Source organism: Scomber scombrus, chromosome 19, assembly GCF_963691925.1.
Source record: "Scomber scombrus chromosome 19, fScoSco1.1, whole genome shotgun sequence".
In the NCBI taxonomy this organism is placed as follows: domain Eukaryota; kingdom Metazoa; phylum Chordata; class Actinopteri; order Scombriformes; family Scombridae; genus Scomber; species Scomber scombrus.
The window spans coordinates 487292-507166 of NC_084988.1; the positions used below are offsets into that span (position 1 = coordinate 487292).

The following is a 19875-nucleotide window of genomic DNA, read 5'->3' on the forward strand; positions in this document are numbered from 1 at the left end:
ATTTATACGACTTGAATTATTTAGCGAGCCTGTCTGTTAGAGATGAGACAAACTCTTATGCTTCAGGTTCAAATGGTTTTATTTTAACAGGTCTAATGTACTCTGGATGGTTCTGTTATTAATATATAATCTTTCTCTCAGGGTTCATTAACTATCTCAAACCTCCTCTCTGTAGAAATCTGTCATTGTTTATTCTGAACCATTATTATTGTGTAAACTATATGTATTCATTTTTCTTGTTTTAATTTACATCATCCAGTGAAATGAGTCATTTAGCAGGGGGATTGAACACGTGCAGGATATTGTATGTCAACTTTTCATTAGGAGCTGAGCCTCTCTAAAGGTCTGATCCCCTTGGTGTTGGGTGTGATGGTCATATTTCCCACAGTATTGAACGCAGCCTGAGCCGCAGTCTCGCTCTCAGACAGACAGACAGACAGACAGACCAGACTCATCACGACCACATCCGAGCAGAGCAGCAGTGATTCACACAAAGACTCGTTTCTTTTCCTTCATTAATTTGCGGTAGATTAACGGATCGGCGCCGGTATGAACCCGCAGGAGACGAGCGTGGAGCTGAAGGATGCTGCACAGACCAAAGAGGCTGAGCAGAAAGATGCTGAGACCAAAGAGGCTGAGACGAAGGATGCTGAGCTGAAGGATGCTGAGCAGAAAGATGCTGAGCCGAAAGATGCTGAGCCGAAAGATGCTGAGCCGAAGGATGCTGATGCGACGGAGGCCGATGTGAGTGAGGCGGACCTGGACCAGGAGGAGCAGGAGAAGCAGCCGATGACCGGAGGAGAGGAGCGCGCGGCCGACGGCTCCTCTGCGGGCGGAGAGGCGGAGAAGAACGGCTCCGTGAAGCTGAAGATCCCGGACGAGGAGGAGGATGAGGAGGAGGAGGAGGAGGAGGCGGAGGGGAAGGAGGGGAAGGAGGACGTGAAGTTCACCGGGTTGAGCAAGGCGGAGCTGCTGCGCGTGGCCGGGACTCCGGGGTGAGGAGGCGCGCGAACACACACACTCAATACACACATCATATCTTTATTATAGTCTCATAATAAAAACACATTCATTCATTCATTGTTGTTTCAGTGCAGAAACCCGATCAGCTGGTTTGAATACAGCTCCTCTCTTCCTTCCTTCCGTCTGTCCTTCCTCCCTCCTTCTCTCTTTCTTTCCTTCCTCTCTCTTTCCTTCCTTCTTTCCTTCCCTCCTTCCTTCCTTCCTTCCTTTCTTCATTCCTTCCTTCCTTCCTTCTTTCTTTCCTTCCTTCCTCCCTCCCTCTTTTCCTTTCCATTCCTTCCTTCCTTCCCTCCTTCCTTCCTTCCTTCCTTCCTTCCTTCCTTCCATCCTTCCTTCCTTCCTTCGTTCCTTCCTCCCTCCCTTCCTTCCTTCTTCCTCCCTCCCTCCTTTCCTTCCTTCTTCCTCCCTTCCTTCCTTTCCTTCCTCCTTTCCTTCCTTCTTCCTCCCTCCCTCCTTTCCTTCCTTCTTCCTCCCTTCCTTCCTTTCCTTCCTTCTCCCTCCTTTCCTTCCTTCCTTCCTTCTTTCCTTCCTTCCTTCCTTCCTTCCTTCGTTCCTTCCTTCCTTCCTTCCTCCCTCCCTCCCTCCCTCCCTTCCTTCCTTCTTCTTCCCTCCCTCCTTTCCTTCCTTCTTCCTTCCTTTCCTTCCTTATCCCTCCTTTCCTTCCTTCTTCCTCCCTCCCTCCTTTCCTTCCTTCTCCCTCCTTTCCTTCCTTCTCCCCTATGTTGGGAACCACTGAACTGTATTAAGTAGTGAAACTGGCTCCACCTCAGTAACATACCATGTGTCTCCTCAGCTGGGTTCGGACCCGCTGGGCGCTGTTGGTGGTGTTCTGGCTCGGCTGGTTGGGGATGTTGGGAGGAGCCGTGCTCATCATCCTGCAGGCTCCTCGCTGCAGAGACCTTCCCTCCATCAGCTGGTGGAACGAAGGACCGCTGTACCAGATAGGAAACATCCAGGCGTTCACCGACACTCACAACCTGAAGGGTGAGACAGTAGATAACACACTGTTACCAACGGCAACAAGTACTTTACCCCAGTACTGTGGTTCAGTACAGTCTGAGGTACTTGTACTTTACTGTAGTACAGTCTGAGGTACTAATACTTTACTGCAGTACAGTTTGAGGTACTAATACTTTACTGCAGTACAGTTTGAGGTACTTATACTTTACTGCAGTACAGTTTGAGGTACTTGTACTTTACTGTAGTACAGTTAGAGGTACTTGTACTTTACTGTAGTACAGTTTGAGGTACTTGTACTTTACTGCAGTACAGTTAGAGGTACTTGTACTTTACTGCAGTACAGTTTGAGGTATTTGTACTTTACTGTAGTACAGTTAGAGGTACTAATACTTTACTGCAGTACAGTTTGAGGTACTTGTACCACACTGTAGTACAGTTTGAAGTACTTGTACTTTACTGCAGTACAGTTTGAGGTACTTGTACTTTACTGTAGTACAGTTTGAGGTACTTGTACTTTACTGTAGTACAGTTAGAGGTACTTGTACTTTACTGTAGTACAGTTAGAGGTACTTGTACTTTACTGTAGTACAGTTTGAAGTACTTGTACTTTACTGCAGTACAGTTTGAGGTACTTGTACTTTACTGTAGTACAGTTTGAGGTACTTGTACTTTACTGTAGTACAGTTTGAGGTAGTTGTACTTTACTGTAGTACAGTTTGAGGTACTTGTACTTTACTGCAGTACAGTTAGAGGTACTTGTACTTTACTGCAGTACAGTTTGAGGTACTTGTACTTTACTGCAGTACAGTTTGAGGTACTAGTACTTTACTGCAGTACAGTTTGAGGTACTTGTACTTTACTGTAGTACAGTTTGAAGTACTTGTACTTTACTGCAGTACAGTTTGAGGTACTAGTACTTTACTGAAGTACAGTTTGAGGTACTTGTACTTTACTGTAGTACAGTTTGAGGTATTTGTACTTTACTGCAGTACAGTTTGAGGTACTAGTACTTTACTGTAGTACAGTTTGAGGTACTTGTACTTTACTGCAGTACAGTTTGAGGTACTTGTACTTTACTGAAGTACAGTTTGAGGTACTTGTACTTTACTGTAGTAAAGTTAGAGGTACTAGTACTTTACTGAAGTACAGTTTGAGGTACTTGTACTTTACTGTAGTACAGTTTGAGGTATTTGTACTTTACTGCAGTACAGTTTGAGGTACTAGTACTTTACTGTAGTACAGTTTGAGGTACTTGTACTTTACTGCAGTACAGTTTGAGGTACTAGTACTTTACTGTAGTACAGTTTGAGGTACTTGTACTTTACTGCAGTACAGTTTGAGGTACTTGTACTTTACTGAAGTACAGTTTGAGGTACTTGTACTTTACTGTAGTACAGTTAGAGGTACTTGTACTTTACTGTAGTACAGTTAGAGGTACTTGTCATAAAAGACTAAAGAATCCATTAAATAATCACATTTAAGAAGCTAGAATCAGAGAATTTTGGCATTTCTTCTTTTAAAAAAGTCTCAAAACAATAAATCAATTATCAAAATATTCTGTCATTTTCCATTGATTGACAGTAAACTATTTCATTTGGTAGTTTACCTTCCAGTCTTTAATCTCAATCACCGCTCATACGTCTTCTTCTCTCTCAGGCGTGGAGCAGAAGATGGACAGTTTGTCGAAGCTGAAGGTGAAAGCTTTGGTAGTCGGACCGATCCACGTCGCTCCGGCAGACGAACCGATGAATCTGAGGTTCGAGGAGGTTTCCTCTGAAGCCGGAAACCTGGAGCAGTTTAAAAGCCTCGTCCTGGCTGCTCACAAGAAGGGTGAGGAACATTAAAATATACTATACCAATCAGGTTTAATAATTACTGATTGAACATGGCAGCTTTAACCAGTAAAGGCTGGTATCAGTATCAGAAGTTTTTAAAGGATTTATTGGTTGATTGATTAAATTATTACTCATTATTCTTGCACACAAAGTCCTAAATAGAGAGAATTTAAAAGTTTAAAACTTCATGTCAGTCTGTTTTTTTCATGTCTTCCTGCAGGTATTTATGTGGTTCTGGATCTGACTCCAAACTACCAGGGATCATCTGGCCCCTGGTTCTCCAACATCAGTGTGACCAACGTGGCTGAGAGACTCAAGGTGACGATCATACTCATAGACAACATGTTGAACAGCCAGCTGAAGACAAATCAAGCTGCAAGAAATCCCAAATTGAAATTTAAGCCAATCCAGGAGTCCCATAAAGTGCAAGACCACTGACGACCGCTAGCTGCTGGCTGCAATAGACTCCCATACAAAAAACACCATCATTGAACCACATTATTGGCGCTTTCCACTCTACAGTTCTAGCCAGTAGCGTGCAGTGGTGTTTCAGTCAGGGCCAGCACCAAAATCCAACCCCCCCCCCCCCCCCCTCCAGAGAAAGTAAAAAAAAAAAAAAAAACTAGCACTCACCGATTACTTGTAGATGAAATCTAATAATTTCCTTTTTTTCTGCAAACGGGCGCCCACCCGAAGCAGGTCCGCAATCATATCTTTATCTACCGATCTTGCTGTTAAATCAACCGCCATCACCTTTCCAGAATAACAGACAGTGCGTCATCACGCACCTGCCCATGGGCCAATCAGCAGAGCTCATTTGAATGACGACGCCCAGACCAGCACTAGAAATTCTGCTTGACTTAGGGCGTTCTGTCAATAACACATCAACATCTGATTGGCTGATGATACGGTCACTCAACGTTACGCAGCCAATAGCAGCTTCCAGCTCGATCAGAGGCCAGCAATGCAACTACTGCTGGCCCCAGCAGAGGAAAGGAGCTGGGATGCGTTTATAGGACATAGGAGATTTGAGCTCCACAAAATATAACCGTTCGTTTTCTGGATAAAGTTGCATACTGAACAAGTAATTGACTCCAGATACATTTCAGAATGACCTTTTAATTATTGAAAAAACAGGGAAAAAAAATATTTTTGACAGGGCTAGCAGTGCTAGCCTTGCTGCCCCTGACTGCACACCACTGGTTCTAGCACTACTCGGCTCGACTCGGTTTGGTTCTAGGAACGACCTTTTCCATTACTATAGTGTAGTTTTGCTGCTTTATGTACCTTTCTGTCACACAAAGCAAGAAAATTGAGCCGAATGGCTGTAACGTTGTTGCTGGTATTTAAAAATGCCGGGTTTGATTCTTGTGTGGGACGGCTCGGCAGAGCAGATACTAAAAAAGTACCAGGTACCAGGTACTATCCCTGATTGACACGCACAATAAACGAGTAGAGTCGAGTAGAGCTAGAACTGTATAGTGGAAAAGCGCCTTATGTGTACTAACTGCATTAAAAGATCTGAGTACTTTCTTCACTGCTGACCAACTCTGGAAACGGTCAAACTGTTAATAAGTAATGGTGAGTAAGGAGTTGATCTGAGACAGAAGGGGGCGCTGCTGTGTTTCTCTCTCCTGTTAGTCTGCTCTGGTGTTCTGGCTGAATGAAGGCGGTGTGGACGGAGTGCAGCTGTCGGGGGTCGAGCGTGTCGCCAGCGTGGTGCCGTCTCTGTGGGCCGATATCCGAGCCATCGTCCAGAACGAGACGAGCGAACTTCCCGGCAAAAGGTCCGAAACACCCAGATTTAATTTACACCAAACTCACATGAACTCACATGCTCTCAAATGTAAAGATTGGTTGGACTTTAAAACGATTAATGCGGAAAGTAGAAAAATGAGAAGTTATTTCAAATTCAGGCCAGCAAAATGTCTTACGGTTACATTTGCACCATCTAGTGGCCGTTATGATTATGACAAGTTAAACTATGATGCAGTTCAGGCGGTCAAGAGATCTGTACAGAATCATTCAAGTCAATCAATCAATCTAAATTGATTGATTGACATGAATGATTTGGCGCTATACAAATAAAGTTATTTGTATAGCGCCAAATCTCAACAAAGTTATCTCAAGGCTCTTTACACATAGAGCAGGTCTAAACCGAACTCTTCAGGTTTAATTTCAAAGAGATCCAACATTCCCATATAAAGAGGATTTGTGTGATAAGTCTAAACCTTTTCATTCTGTATAAACTTGCTTTTGTTTGTCACTGCTTCAGAAGTAAACACTTATTTATTTATCATTTATTTACGTGTGTATTTGACTTGTATGAATTCAAAATGAATAAAAATTTAACTGAACTAAAGATGAAATAAAACCACATCTGGATTTAACTGTGGATGTTTCTTCCAGAGTGCTGATCGGAGTCACAGATCGATCTTCAGCTGATGATGTGTCGGACCTCCTCTCCTCTACCGGAGTCGACCTGCTGATCTCCAGAGTCCTTCGCCCCGGAAACACAGACGCCATGGAGTCCTCTCAGTCCGTCCAGCACTTGTATTCATCCCACAACCAGACCAAGCTAGTCTTTAGCCTGGGGAGCCGGACCAATGGCCACCTGGCGTCGCTGGTGGGCCCGGCCCTGGTGAAGCTCCACCAGCTGCTGCTGCTGACGCTTCCCGGGACGCCGGTCTTCAACTACGGAGACGAGATCGGCCTGATGGACGAGGTGAGAACACGACCGCTGTTAATCCTGAGACAACAGTTCAATTCTTTGCTGTAGATTGTTCCACCTCCTCATCTATCACCTGCTGTACAACCCCCCCCACCTCGCCAAAACTACTAAATAAATTAAATCATATTAAAAAAAGAAAAAAAGGGCATGTAGAGAAAAATGAATAAATTATATTTATAATATTAAGGGAAGTTTGCATGGTTAGTCGATCCACAGACGATTAATGAGCAGTTATTTGATAATTAAATAATCTTTTTAGCCATTTTAAAGCAAAAGTGTAAAAAAAATTGTTTTAAATATTTTAACTAGTAAACAATGCACCATGTGACGAGGGGTCCCAGTCATAAAAAACAGGGCACTTTATTTGCCAACTCAGGAGATATCAACTAAATAACTCAACAGCAAAGTACACACAACAGGAAGTAACTCACAGGAAACCAGACGACTAAACACAGTGCAAAACAACACAGAACAAAACACAGAGACTAAAGACTGAACAGAAAACCAAAACCTAAATAGACATGATGACGTAATAACTAAACAGGACACAGGTGAGTGAAACAAGACAGGTGAAACACATGAGGCAATCAACCAAGGCAGGGGAAACACAGGAAGTAAAACTAACAAAATACACAAGGAGAGAATAACTTTTCAAAATAAAACACGAACTACACCAGGATGTGACATAAAGGTATTCTGCTTTATTTCAAGATATAGAATCAACAGTCCTGGACAGTTTTTCTACAGTAAAGAAACGTATTAATTAATTCATTCATTGATAACATTTTTAAAAATCAGTTTTTGCTGGTAGAAAAATAATATAAGTATAAAATCTATATAAATATATTATAAGTAAATAACCTAAGTGTGTTCTATCTGCCACATTGTGATTCTTCATATGAACACTAGATGGCGCCAGAGTTAATAATTATACATTGTTAAAATCAGGCGGGGAGTTCTGGTCCTCTGCAATGAGGCCAACGTGGAAGTAACTTAAAACTGCATTCTATCAAAAGGCCACCAGGGGGCGACCGTTTTGGTGTCAAAAGGACTTCCGTCTCTATACAAGTCAATGGAGAATTCACCAACTTCTCACTTGATTTCTAACCTCAGTAAACGTTTTCAAAATGTGTTTATGGTCTCAATCGCTAGTTTAAAGCCTTCTTCAATGCAGTATGATGTTCATTTGGGACATTTTGGCCTCCCTGATTTTATATGTGACGATAAAGCAGGGTATGCATTAGGGCGTGGCTACGTGGTGATTGACAGGTTGATTGGTTCACAGGTTCAGGAGGGCGCCTCATGCTCCTCCTGATGCCCATATAAGTAGAATCCTGGAACTTTCAAGATGGCGCTGCTCAGATCTGAAACTATTGGCCTCCGAGCAGCAGTCCACAAACCAATGGGTGACGTCACGGATGTTACGTCCATTATATATACAGTCTATGGATAAAACACACCTGTTTCACATGTTTCAAACATTTTTTCAACCCTAATCCATAATCAATCATTTCTTTATGGATTTGCTTTTAATTAAACATGATGATTGATTATTATTAATTGTTTGCACCTTGACATGTTTTTTTTTTATCATCTCTGTTTTAGGACAACAAGTTTCCCAAGATGCTTTGGGACTCTGGTGAGAAGCCGAATGGGACTCTGCAGGTAAACACACCTGAGATATAATAATACATACTGCAGATAAGGTGTATATAAACAGTAGTTGTAGCAGTAGAAACAACACTAGTACTAGTAGTATTACTACCAGCAGCACTGGAAAAAACACTAGTTGTAGACGTCACTTATTAGTACTACTATTAGTAGCTGTTGTGACTCACAAAGGGAGAAAGTCTGTATATGTTTCTTACTTAAATACATTATACAACATGACATTCCTCCAGCTGAGAGCAACATCTTCTCTGTTTGGCCCAGTTTGATAGAAGTGTCTGCACACAGGAAACATGTTTCTTATCATGTTTTGACATCTCTGCCTCTGATGGTCTTCAGCTAAGATTTCCGCCAAAGAAGAAGACTAAAGAGAATCACCATAACTATATAACCCAGTGCATATAACTGTGAAAGAAATCTTTCATATAAGGTGTTAAGATAGTCCTTACTTATGTCTGAAGCATTGAGTGAATGTGCTGTGTTTTCCATCACAGTAGCAGTACCAGTTATACTAATGGAAATACTGAAAGTAGCAAGAGCAGAAATTCTAGCATGAGTATTAATAGCAGTACCAGTAATAGGAGGAATAAAAGTAATAATACTAGTAGAAGTTGCCACAGTAGCATTAGTACTACTGATAGAAGTATAACATTTCAGCTGCTAATACAGTATTTATATTAGTATCAGTATAAAGTTTTGATGATTATCAGCACCGTATAGATCTGCTCTCCCTGCAGGAGTTTAGGGAGTAGTGTGTTAGTATTTGTACTGTAGTACCAGCAGTAGTAATATTAGTATTAGTATATAGTGTTGATATTGATCTGCTCTCCCAGCAGGAGGAGCTGGAGCAGCGTCTGTCCTGTCACAGGTTTTTCCGCAGTGTGAGCGAGCTGCGAGGTAAAGAGCGCTCGCTGCTGTTCGGAGACTTCGTCGTCCTCTTCAACTCGTCGTCCTCTCTGGCGTACCTGCGTGTCTGGGATCAGAGCGAGCGTTACGTGGCCGCCTTTAACTGGGCAGAAGAGGCGGCGCTGCTGGAGCTGAGGGATGCAGCGCTGCCTCAGCAGGCCGAGGTGGTCGTCAGCACCAACAGCAGCGTCCTGCCCTCACAAAGCAGCGTGGAGCTGACAAACCTGCGGCTCGGCCCCGGACAGGCCGCGCTCCTCAAGTTTCCCTACACAGGATAGAGCTTAGATCTAACTGTGAGCTGGTTAGGTTTAGATAAAATGATAAGTATTGTGAAATTTCAGTAACTGTGGAAATGCAGCAGTAAATGTTTTTGTCTCACAGCTCAGTTCCTTCACATTAACTGTATGATGGTGGATATTAATCTTACCATGGTATGATCAGTCCGCTCTCTATATATTGTGCATTTGTGAAATCAAAATAAATATAAAAATAAAAATAAAGTGATATACAGTCTGATGTCTTTTGTATGTGACATTGTGTAAACTGGACATGGTATCTTAAGAAGTTCAGCGGATGTGTGCTGCAACTGCTGAGATAAAAAGTTATGAGTTCAAAAATCTAAATGATCTAAACTCAGATTAATAAAGTAATGTGTTCACAAAGTTCTGTTTTATAAAACTCAGTCATTGAAAAAGTGTGTAGACATGCACAAATTTCACTTCCACTTCCACAGACCCGTAAACTAGGACGAGTCCACAGCGATACGTGGATGAAGACGTGGCCTTAATCTGCTGTTTTTATATCAGCTGCCTGCTCAACCTGTCAATGAAACAAACAGGAAGAAGTGCTGTTTCACTGATTGTGTTGAACCAGCAAAGTTCTCCACATACATGCACACAGGCTATATATAGACGGTATATATAAATAATATAAGTGTGACAATGGAGTGTGCATATGTAAATTAAAAGGTTTCTACATATTATAGCCAATACCGTGTACCAGGGTGGATTTAACAGGAAGGTGGCTGTTCTGCAACATCTGACTTAAGCTTCAAACGGTTCAGGATGACTCATAACACCAGCTGCCGTTATAACACCATTTTAGGCCTTTCACATCAGGAATACCTGCCAACCAGACAGCAACAGCAATGTGTGTGTTTGTGCAATAGGTGATGCCCTTTGATGGACTCTCTCTGGAGGAAGCCTTCTTGACTGATGAGCAGCTTCACATCCCTGACCCTAACATCTTATTGACAATTCAATGCATACTATAAACAAATCATTCAGAAATGTTTAACCTCAGCTTGTGTCCTGAAAACACCAAGCACAAACACATCAGAAAAACATCAGACAACAAAAAGGCAAATCAAACTAAGCATGCCATTTTTAATGTGCACAATACAATCCAGTTTTCATCATCATCATCATGAAACAACTTCTTTGTTCTTTCATTTATGTTTAAATGGTGTCGAACCGCAGAACTCTGCTCAGGTCAATCTGAATAATGTGCATCATGAAGTGTGAAAGCAACAGGAAACCAGATAAACTATCAACATCAACCTCTGGGTGAGTCTGTGCTACTTCATAATTATAGTTCCTGTTTTTTATGAAGCAGTATTTAAGATCACACCTCTCTGCTTCACTTATCATCAGACTTCAGCGAGTTGTTAGTAAGTGAACACAGAAGGAGTTTACAGCTGAGATCCAGAGTCCACGAGCGTTTGAAGATGTGCAGGACTGTGTGGATGTGGCTGCTCATCCTGGCTGTCTTGCCACTCTTCTGTGAAGCAGAAGGTAAACTTCTTCATCTGTAGTTTCTGCATTGTTTTACATACAGAGTAATGGAGTGATATTATTCAGACTGTTGCTCTGTAACGTCATTATGACTTTGTGCTAAATGCAACAAATGAAGGACACAAAAACCCCAAACAGGAATAAATCTCACAGTCCTTCATTACTGCTTCACACCATCACATTTATGAGTATCATTTATAAAATTGATTATAATCATAATAATGTTTTCTCAAAGCACAGATTAAAGTGGTTAAAGTGACTTTTCTGAACTCTGACTTCAACCAGCTGTTGACTGAATCTGAGTTTATAACGATTGTGATTAAGAGAGAAACTTTTAAAGACATTTCAGCTGAGGCAAAGTAAGGGCGCTTTCACACCACTAGTTCTAGTATTAGGTCCGCACCAGGCAGTAAAATTGTTACTTCTAACCCTAAACCTGCAAACGAATCAAAATCGGTCCGATTGACGTTCCTTCATCTTCCGGTAGGTCGGCTTTTGGTGCGGAGTAAGCGGACCGAGACAAGCTCTTTATGGAGGTCTTGGTCCGCTTGATTTAGTGCGTACCGGAGTGTGATTGATGCTTTCACACCAATGAAAACGAACCGGACTAAGAGCTTTAGGTCCGAATGGACTGTTTAGTTGCGCACCAACTGCTGTTGGTGTGAAAGCGTGAAATATAATTAAAAATGAAAGTTATATTATTTGTTTTCCTTTTGCTTTAATGCCTTACTGTTCTTATTTATTGCAATGCACATTCTTTTATGAATTTATTTTTCTAAAGAGTGAAATAAATCACTATTACTAATGTTTGCAGTAGTCATAAGATAAGACAAGATATTCCTTCATTATTCACAGAGGAGAAATTGACAGTATTATAGCAGCAAAGTGGATAGCAAAAAATAGAAAGAGCATCAATGAAAATAATAAAGAACAATAATTAATGAATAAACACAAGCAATAAATTAATTCTTCAATCATTTACAGAAGAGCTAACAGACTGATTGAATTTCCCCTCGATCGGATTAATGAAATAATTTTTAATTTGAATTATTTTTAAATTTGAATTTTTTTTTTTTGAATTTAAGTGCTGTCAGAATTATAATATACCTGCATGTGTGATATTGATATTGTTGTGAGTTTGAAATGAAACAAAATGAAATACATGCAGTAAAATTAAATTCTGCTAATGTGAACAATAAAAGAATAAAATAAAATGTAAAAAGGCCCAGGCTCTGGCTTCACTCCTGAATCCTGCAGCTAGTAGATCGCCCCCCCATGGCCTAAAACTGAAATGCACCTGAAAAACATTTTTCTGCCTGGAAACAGCTGCAGAGTCTTCAATTAAAACTTCATCCCAGCCTGAAGTCTGTCTGAATAAAGAAGTATTTGTGGACCAATCATATGGTCTGGGAACCTCTCAGTGTGTAGTATAGAACAACTTTATTATTAGACCAATGTGGTTCGGCTAGCAGCCACATTGGTTGTTGTTCTAAACTACAAGTGTTGCTGAAGCTTTCACTCTTTTTAAGACTTTTTTTCCTTTTCGGTGCAGCTTTAGAAGTAGGTGAAGTTGTGCCAGAAACCTCGACTCTACCTCTCAGTGTGTCATGCTTGTTGTGCTGATGAGTAAAACACTGATTCTCTCTCTGATAGGAGAACGTAAGGACCTAAAATGCTGCAGAGAAAGCAGCGCTGCAAGAGTTCCCAACATCAAGGCGTGTTACGAACAGAAGCCAAGAGCGGACTGCGACTTCCACGCCTTTGTGTAAGTACAACGTGTTTTTAAAGAATCTAAATGTGAATAAATCTGTATTCATCTCTCTCTAATCTGCTGAGAGGTTCCTCATGATACCAGAACAAAACTCAGGAAACTTCGGCTTCATTCAAACTGAATTTGATAATATTTAATGAGGTGTTGTGTGTAGCAGCAACATAAAAAATGTCTAATTCTTTCATTTCTGTTTCCTGTTTCTAGGATCGTTACTGAAGACAATAAGCAATACTGTGTGAAGCCAAAGGCTCAGTGGCTCAAACGTCTTATAAACGAGGTGAGAATGATCAGTTAAAATGTGTTGGCTCAGCTATCAGGATGCTTTACAAGTCCATCTGGGTGCTACTGTTAGAAGGTAACACTATATTTTATGAGTCTGTGATTTCTGAATTATTTCCCTGTGAGTATCCTGGAAAGATTAATGTCATTTATTTGGTACCAACTTTAGGGAAATTATAAATGATGTTGAAAACAGAAAACAGACAATCAGTCCAACTGATCACTAAAACAAAAGAACAAAGATAAAATTAATTTAATGGACTTTTTCTGTCTTTTTGAATCTTTTTGTTTCTGCCTCTCTCACAGGGAAATCTGAAGTGTCGTCCCATTACCTAACCCAAACGCAGATTTGAAGTCCTGAACAAAGTCGACATGGAATAAAAACAGCTGCCAGAATAATTTCTGATCATTTACTGCTTCCTGCTTTGGTAACACTTTACTTGAAGGTATCGTCATAAGAGTGACATGACACTGTCATAACTGTAACATCACACAGTCATGAAAATGTGTTAACCCTAACCCTTCATTACACTGTCATAATGGAGTCATGACAGTCAGTTTTGGGTTTCCTGTCCGTATCCTGTTAAACATCTATGACCAAGTGCTAGAATTGTAGGTCTGTAACCTTGCACATCTAATTATAATAATCATTATGTCAACTTGCCACAAACACAAAAATAGGTGCATATTTTGTTAATGTCAAGATGTCATGACAAAGACATTTTCTGGTAATGCCACTTTGATTAAAGTCAAGTTGTCATAATCAAGACAACCCAAACAATGTCAACTTGTCATAAACGTTTAAGACATTGACATAATGTTCATGACACGTTCATGTGTCACGTCACTCTTATGACGATACCTTCAAGTGTTACCCCTGCTTTTACTGCAATATAAAGATAGATAAATATAGATTAGATACTAAACATGTTTCAGGCAGAGCTTTACTGTTTTTGGAGGGAAATAACCCTGCAACCAGAAATAATAAATCATTTAGCAAGTGACTGTGTCTTGTGTTTTTAATTCTTACTCTTAGTGTATTATAGTGCAGTACAGTCACAGAGGTGGTGACTCAGTGCTGTTTATAAATACCTTAAAATCAGCTTCACTTAGATAAAACTAAAGAAATGAGGTTACATTTCCTGTTATATCTGGGTCAGTGATGTTTTGTGTCCATGTGGTTTAGTTTAAATTTAAAGGTGTTAAAATATGAAAATAAACGTATGAATAACTTCACACATTCTTTTTTTGTGGACCCAGCATCAAATTTCTGCTTTTAATCCATTTTGAGAGAATATATTAGAGGATTATGGCAAAAATGTCTAAGTGGTGTAACCATAAAAACTTTGTACCAAATAATTCAACTTGCTTAAAAACAGTAAATTGTCAATAAAACACCATATCAACTAGTTTGGCATGATCTTACATTATAACTTTATATTAAATAAAGGTAATGGAATACAATTGTTCTAAATATTACATTTAATCTAAATGTACATTTATACATGAATTAGTTGAGACACTCATTGAGTTTCTAATCTCATCAACCTTATTGCTGAAAAAGTCTATAGATACTCATGAGTAGTGTTTTTAGTGAGTTTAACTATAAAGAGAAATGTAGAGTTATGTCTATGAATATAAATGTAGTGAGAGAAATGCTTCAGAGCATGAGTCTCTTCATTAAAACAGGATGGAGGTCTTTTAGGACGCCTTGTTCTGATAGTAAGATAGTAAGAGGAAGTGGTGAGTGGTAAACAGGACAGAGATGATTCCTCTAATTTACTGATACATGCCAGGGGATGTGGTGAGAAAAAACAGTCAGATCAGAAACAGATCAAACTTTAGATTAAAACCAAATATGGGGTGTTAACATCGCAACGAGTCGACTCACGAATGAACCGAAAGACTTCACTGAAGATCAGCGGCCTTATTCACACAAACACTGAAATAACCAAGAACTAAAATCTCATCAGAATCAACAACAAGAATTCAAATATTATTTAGTGTGAAGTTTGGAGATTAAATTTGAAAATAAACGTATATTTTAAAGCAACGCCCCCACCTGGTTTATCTGCCTGAGCTACATGGACACTAGTATAGTCAGATCAGGAAGCTTCATGTAACCCTTACATACTGTTCAGGGTTCATTGAAAAGCAGTAAATACTCTAAGAGATACTCCAGATTTTGACTCATATTTATTCTTCACATTTAATATAGTTCTTGTTTTTTATCCAATGTTCAAGAGTACGCCTCGGCTGTATCCCCTCACATATCCACTCACACATCTATACAAACAGCAACCACACACAAAGGTTCAGAGATCACTGAGCCGCTGCGCTCTGCCATCATCTTAACTAGGAACATTTAATTATAGTCTCAGTACCAGAGAAACATACTCATTTATTTACCATTTTCTTTTGACTTTTACTTCCACTGACATAAAAAACTTGTGTATAATAATAATAATAATAATAATAATAATAATAATAATAATAATAATAATAAAAATAATAATAAAATAAACTTTACATGGGATGAACAGCAAGGATTGTTCACACAGGACTGATGAAGGATATCTTCCCAAATTCAAGCAAAATGAAGACAAAGAATAACCTTTAGAATTTACAGACCACCAACATTGAGGGACTGGTAATCTGGCAGACCAGGCAAATGCCAGAAGGGCCGTGAGACTAAGAATGGATTATTAAACTGATCTGATGAAATAAAATTTAAAAATAATAATAATTTTTTTAATAGACACACACCCAAAATCCTTCTCCTCACTTACAAAGCTCTTAATGGTCAGGCTCCATCATATCTTAAAAAGCTCATAGAACCTTATGAACCTACTAGAACACTGCGCTCCCAGCTCATAGAACCTTATGAACCTACTAGAACACTGTGCTCCCAGCTCATAGAACCTTATGAACCTACTAGAACACTACGCTCCCAGCTCATAGAACCTCATGAACCTACTAGAACACTGCGCTCCCAGCTCATAGAACCTTATGAACCTACTAGAACACTGTGCTCCCAGCTCATAGAACCTTATGAACCTACTAGAACACTGCGCTCCCAGCTCATAGAACCTTATGTACCTACTAGAACACTGCGCTCCCAGCTCATAGAACCTTATGAACCTACTAGAACACTGCGCTCCCAGCTCATAGAACCTTATGAACCTACTAGAACACTGCGCTCCCGGCTCATAGAACCTTATGAACCTACTAGAACACTGCGCTCCCAGCTCATAGAACCTTATGAACCTACTAGAACACTGCGCTCCCAGCTCATAGAACCTTATGAACCTACTAGAACACTGCGCTCCCAGCTCATAGAACCTTATGTACCTACTAGAACACTGCGCTCCCGGCTCATAGAACCTCATGAACCTACTAGAACACTGTGCTCCCAGCACATAGAACCTTATGAACCTACTAGAACACTGTGCTCCCAGCTCATAGAACCTTATGAACCTACTAGAACACTTTGCTCCCAGCTCATAGAACCTTATGAACCTAGAACACTGCGCTCCCAGCTCATAGAACCTTATGAACCTACTAGAACACTGCGCTCCCAGCTCATAGAACCTTGTGAACCTACTAGAACACTGCGCTCCCAGCTCATAGAACCTTATGAACCTACTAGAACACTACGCTCCCAGCTCATAGAACCTCATGAACCTACTAGAACACTACGCTCCCAGCTCATAGAACCTCATGAACCTACTAGAACACTGCGCTCCCAGCTCATAGAACCTTATGAACCTGCTAGAACACTGCGCTCCCAGCTCATAGAACCTTATGAACCTGCTAGAACACTACGCTCCCAGCTCATAGAACCTTATGAACCTCTCTCTATCCATCCATCTATATCCATTAACATTCATGTACTATTAATGCATCAATAAGATAAACTTCTTCCCCAGAGTTGTCTGTGCTTTCTCGTCTCACAGGTAATCTGGGCCTGTAGACGTCCGGATGACAGATTCCTGTCCCGGACCTTCAATGTGCTTCTCTCTCTCTCTCCTTCCTCTCTCTCCTCTCTCTCCTCTCTCTCCTCTCCTTCCTCTCTCCTCTCTCTCTCTCCTCTCCTTCCTCTCTCTCCTCTCTACTCCAGCCGGTCGAGGCAGATGTTCTCCCACTGTGAGTCTGGTTCTGGTTGTGAGGGTTCTTCCTGTTTAAAGGGAGTTTTTTCTCTCCACTGTCACCAAGTGCTGCTCATGTGTGAATGTTGGGTCTCTTTAAATCAAACCTGAAGAGTTCGGTTTAGACCTGCTCTATGTGTAAAGTGCCTTGAGATGACTTTGTTGTGATTTGGTGCTATACAAATAAAGATTGATTGATTGATTGATTGATGAGCCCCTGCTATGCTTTCATCACGGTCGATTGACAGGCGGTCCACTGAACACAGAAGATTTAGCCTACAGCAGCTTTATAAAAGAACCAAGTGAAAGGGTGGGACAGAAAAAAAAGAAAACATCGCCAACCAGGTTTCAGCATTCAGATTCAGGATTCAGAGTTCTTCTAATGTAGAAAGATGAACACAGATAAATTATTTCATCTGACACTTCGACTAAAAATTTAATTTTTTTCATTTTGAGTTTCCAGGGGAAGTTTCTGCTCTTCAGTCACATAGAGATAGATGCTGTCTGACCTCAACTCACTCTTTCTTCTTCCTGTTGAATGTCCTGTCAACACTTAATAATCTTACTAGCATCTTTCATCTTTTACATCCCCTCCTCTTGCTTAGTTTGCAGTCTACATGAGCTCAGTCATGAAGCATCAAACTTTCAGAAAGATGCACAAGTATGATGGGAGATGTGCTTCCTTCTGCTTCAGCAACATAAACCTTCTTCAATATAGTCATGTCTACAATTATAGAAGCAAAAATAAAGTTAATCTAATTTTTATACCTAAATCTTATACATTATAAATGAAAAGCTGAACTTCAACACGACTGATGCTGATAATGTGCAGACAAAGATCTGACTTCACTGTGCAGAGTGAAACTTTCTCATGAGAATGTTTGCAGGTGTTAACCACACATGAAGAAATGTTTAGTAGGGGAGAATGGGGTTGGTTGTCACACAAAAAAGTCCCAGTTGGGGATGTTTGTCACATGTTGGTATATACATATATGGTTTCATATATCTAGTTCTTTCTTTCTTTTAAGATAACAAAATGAGCAGGAACTTTGTCAGGAAGATAAACAAGGGTCAGACTCCTCCAGATGTGAAGCTCAGAGCAGTCAGAGAGGTGAACATTAACAATATTGTCATATAAGTACAGAAAAAGGCATTTAACGGAATGATTGTTCCTGTTTATGTTCTCTTGGTGCAGGAGATGTGTTAGGTTGTTGTATCTCAAGTGCACTAAGACATATTTGACGGCTCATATCTTTTGAACAGGATCAGCTAAAGGAGAGTAAGACCACTCTATTCCTACCTGACACTTTAGGCTTTCATTACTAATTAAAAGGGAATTTATTCAGTTTATGGTTTATGAGGAATTCAAATCAAAGTAAAAAGTGTGACTACCAACCCCGTTCTCCCCTACGTGTTAGATGCCTACATTTCTTGTAAAATCAAAGGCAAACTTAATATTCATTATGTTTCTTGTCTGAGAGGGGAGAGATGCAGGAAGTTAACAGACTGAGGCTGGACACACATTATACCTTCATTTATTGGATTATAGAGCAGATTTAACTGTATAAGCAACAATCAAAGCTAACAAACATTTAATTTAGATGTAAATTATGCAGAGTTGGATAATCTAACTGTAAAAGCTTGTGGCTCATAAGGACTGTATGAAGGAAACACAGAAATAAAATAAGTAAAATAATCCAAACTGTTCTAAACTTTGGCAGAAAATCACATCAATCATAAATGAGAAAGTTGGTTGTTTAATGTCTTTAAAGATCATTTTGATGAGTATCTGCTCCTACATGATGCTACCAAGATGATGTGTGTGTCAGATTGTGTTTAATTGTGATCAACAGCACATGAGCTCATTACGATGACATCATGTACAGTGTTTGACTTATTTACAGTAATGCACTAAAGCCCAATGCAGACATGTTGGACATCTACACATCAGTTCACTGTCATATGATTATTAACTCATTAAATATTATACCAGTTATCATCAGTTCTTACAGCAGTCACACTTTTCTGTTGACTTTAATTGACTCTTAAATTTCAAATCAAGTTCAGAGAAAGGTTCAGTTTTAACAGGAAACCTGCTGAACGTTTCTTACTTATTTGATATATTTATTTGAAAATATCAGTGTCAATGTCTTTGCTGAGAAAAGCTAAAAAAAACAACTAAAAACAACAATAACAAAAAACAAGACCACGAATTTAATTTAGAAAGAAAAACTTCTAAAACTCTTATTTGTAATTTGTTCATAATGCAGCCAGTTATATTCTCATTGTTAATAAAGTAAATGGTCCATGTTGTAATGTCAAACACACATGGCTGAATGAAGGCTTTTCTTTACAGAGTATGATAACAGAAAATTATAACATCACCAAGATCTTTTAGGATTTTTGTCCCTTTTGTGAAAAGAGTAAAAGAGTTTTGGCTGAACGGCCGCAGACTGAACCTGAAACCCTGAATGTGTCTGACTGACTGATATAAAATCACACGAGTGCCATAACAAAGAATAAATCTGTAAAGAATAAGAAAATAAATGTGGAAATATAAAAAGAAATAAATGAAAGAATAAACAAATGTGGACATATAGAGACAAAACAATAAACTATAGAATGATAATTATAAGCATTTTCATAAACTATCACACTGATTTGTTCTTTTATTTCTTTATATATATTTTAAAATAGTCTTTTTGCATGTTATTTTTTCTATACATTAAAAATGTTATATAATATCATTCATTTATTATTA

At 39.6% G+C, this 19875-nt stretch overlaps 1 protein-coding gene across 1 annotated transcript; it reads left to right on the forward strand.

The window, feature by feature from the left end:
* Positions 1-549: 549 nt before the first annotated feature.
* On the forward strand, positions 550-9401 carry LOC134001016 (amino acid transporter heavy chain SLC3A2-like). The gene is made up of 8 exons (XM_062440551.1): positions 550-995; positions 1817-2007; positions 3640-3813; positions 4039-4136; positions 5460-5605; positions 6228-6543; positions 8155-8214; positions 9054-9401. Exons 1-8 carry the CDS (start codon positions 550-552, stop codon positions 9399-9401), a joined length of 1779 nt encoding a protein of 592 aa, XP_062296535.1.
* The last annotated feature ends 10474 nt before the right edge of the window (positions 9402-19875 follow it).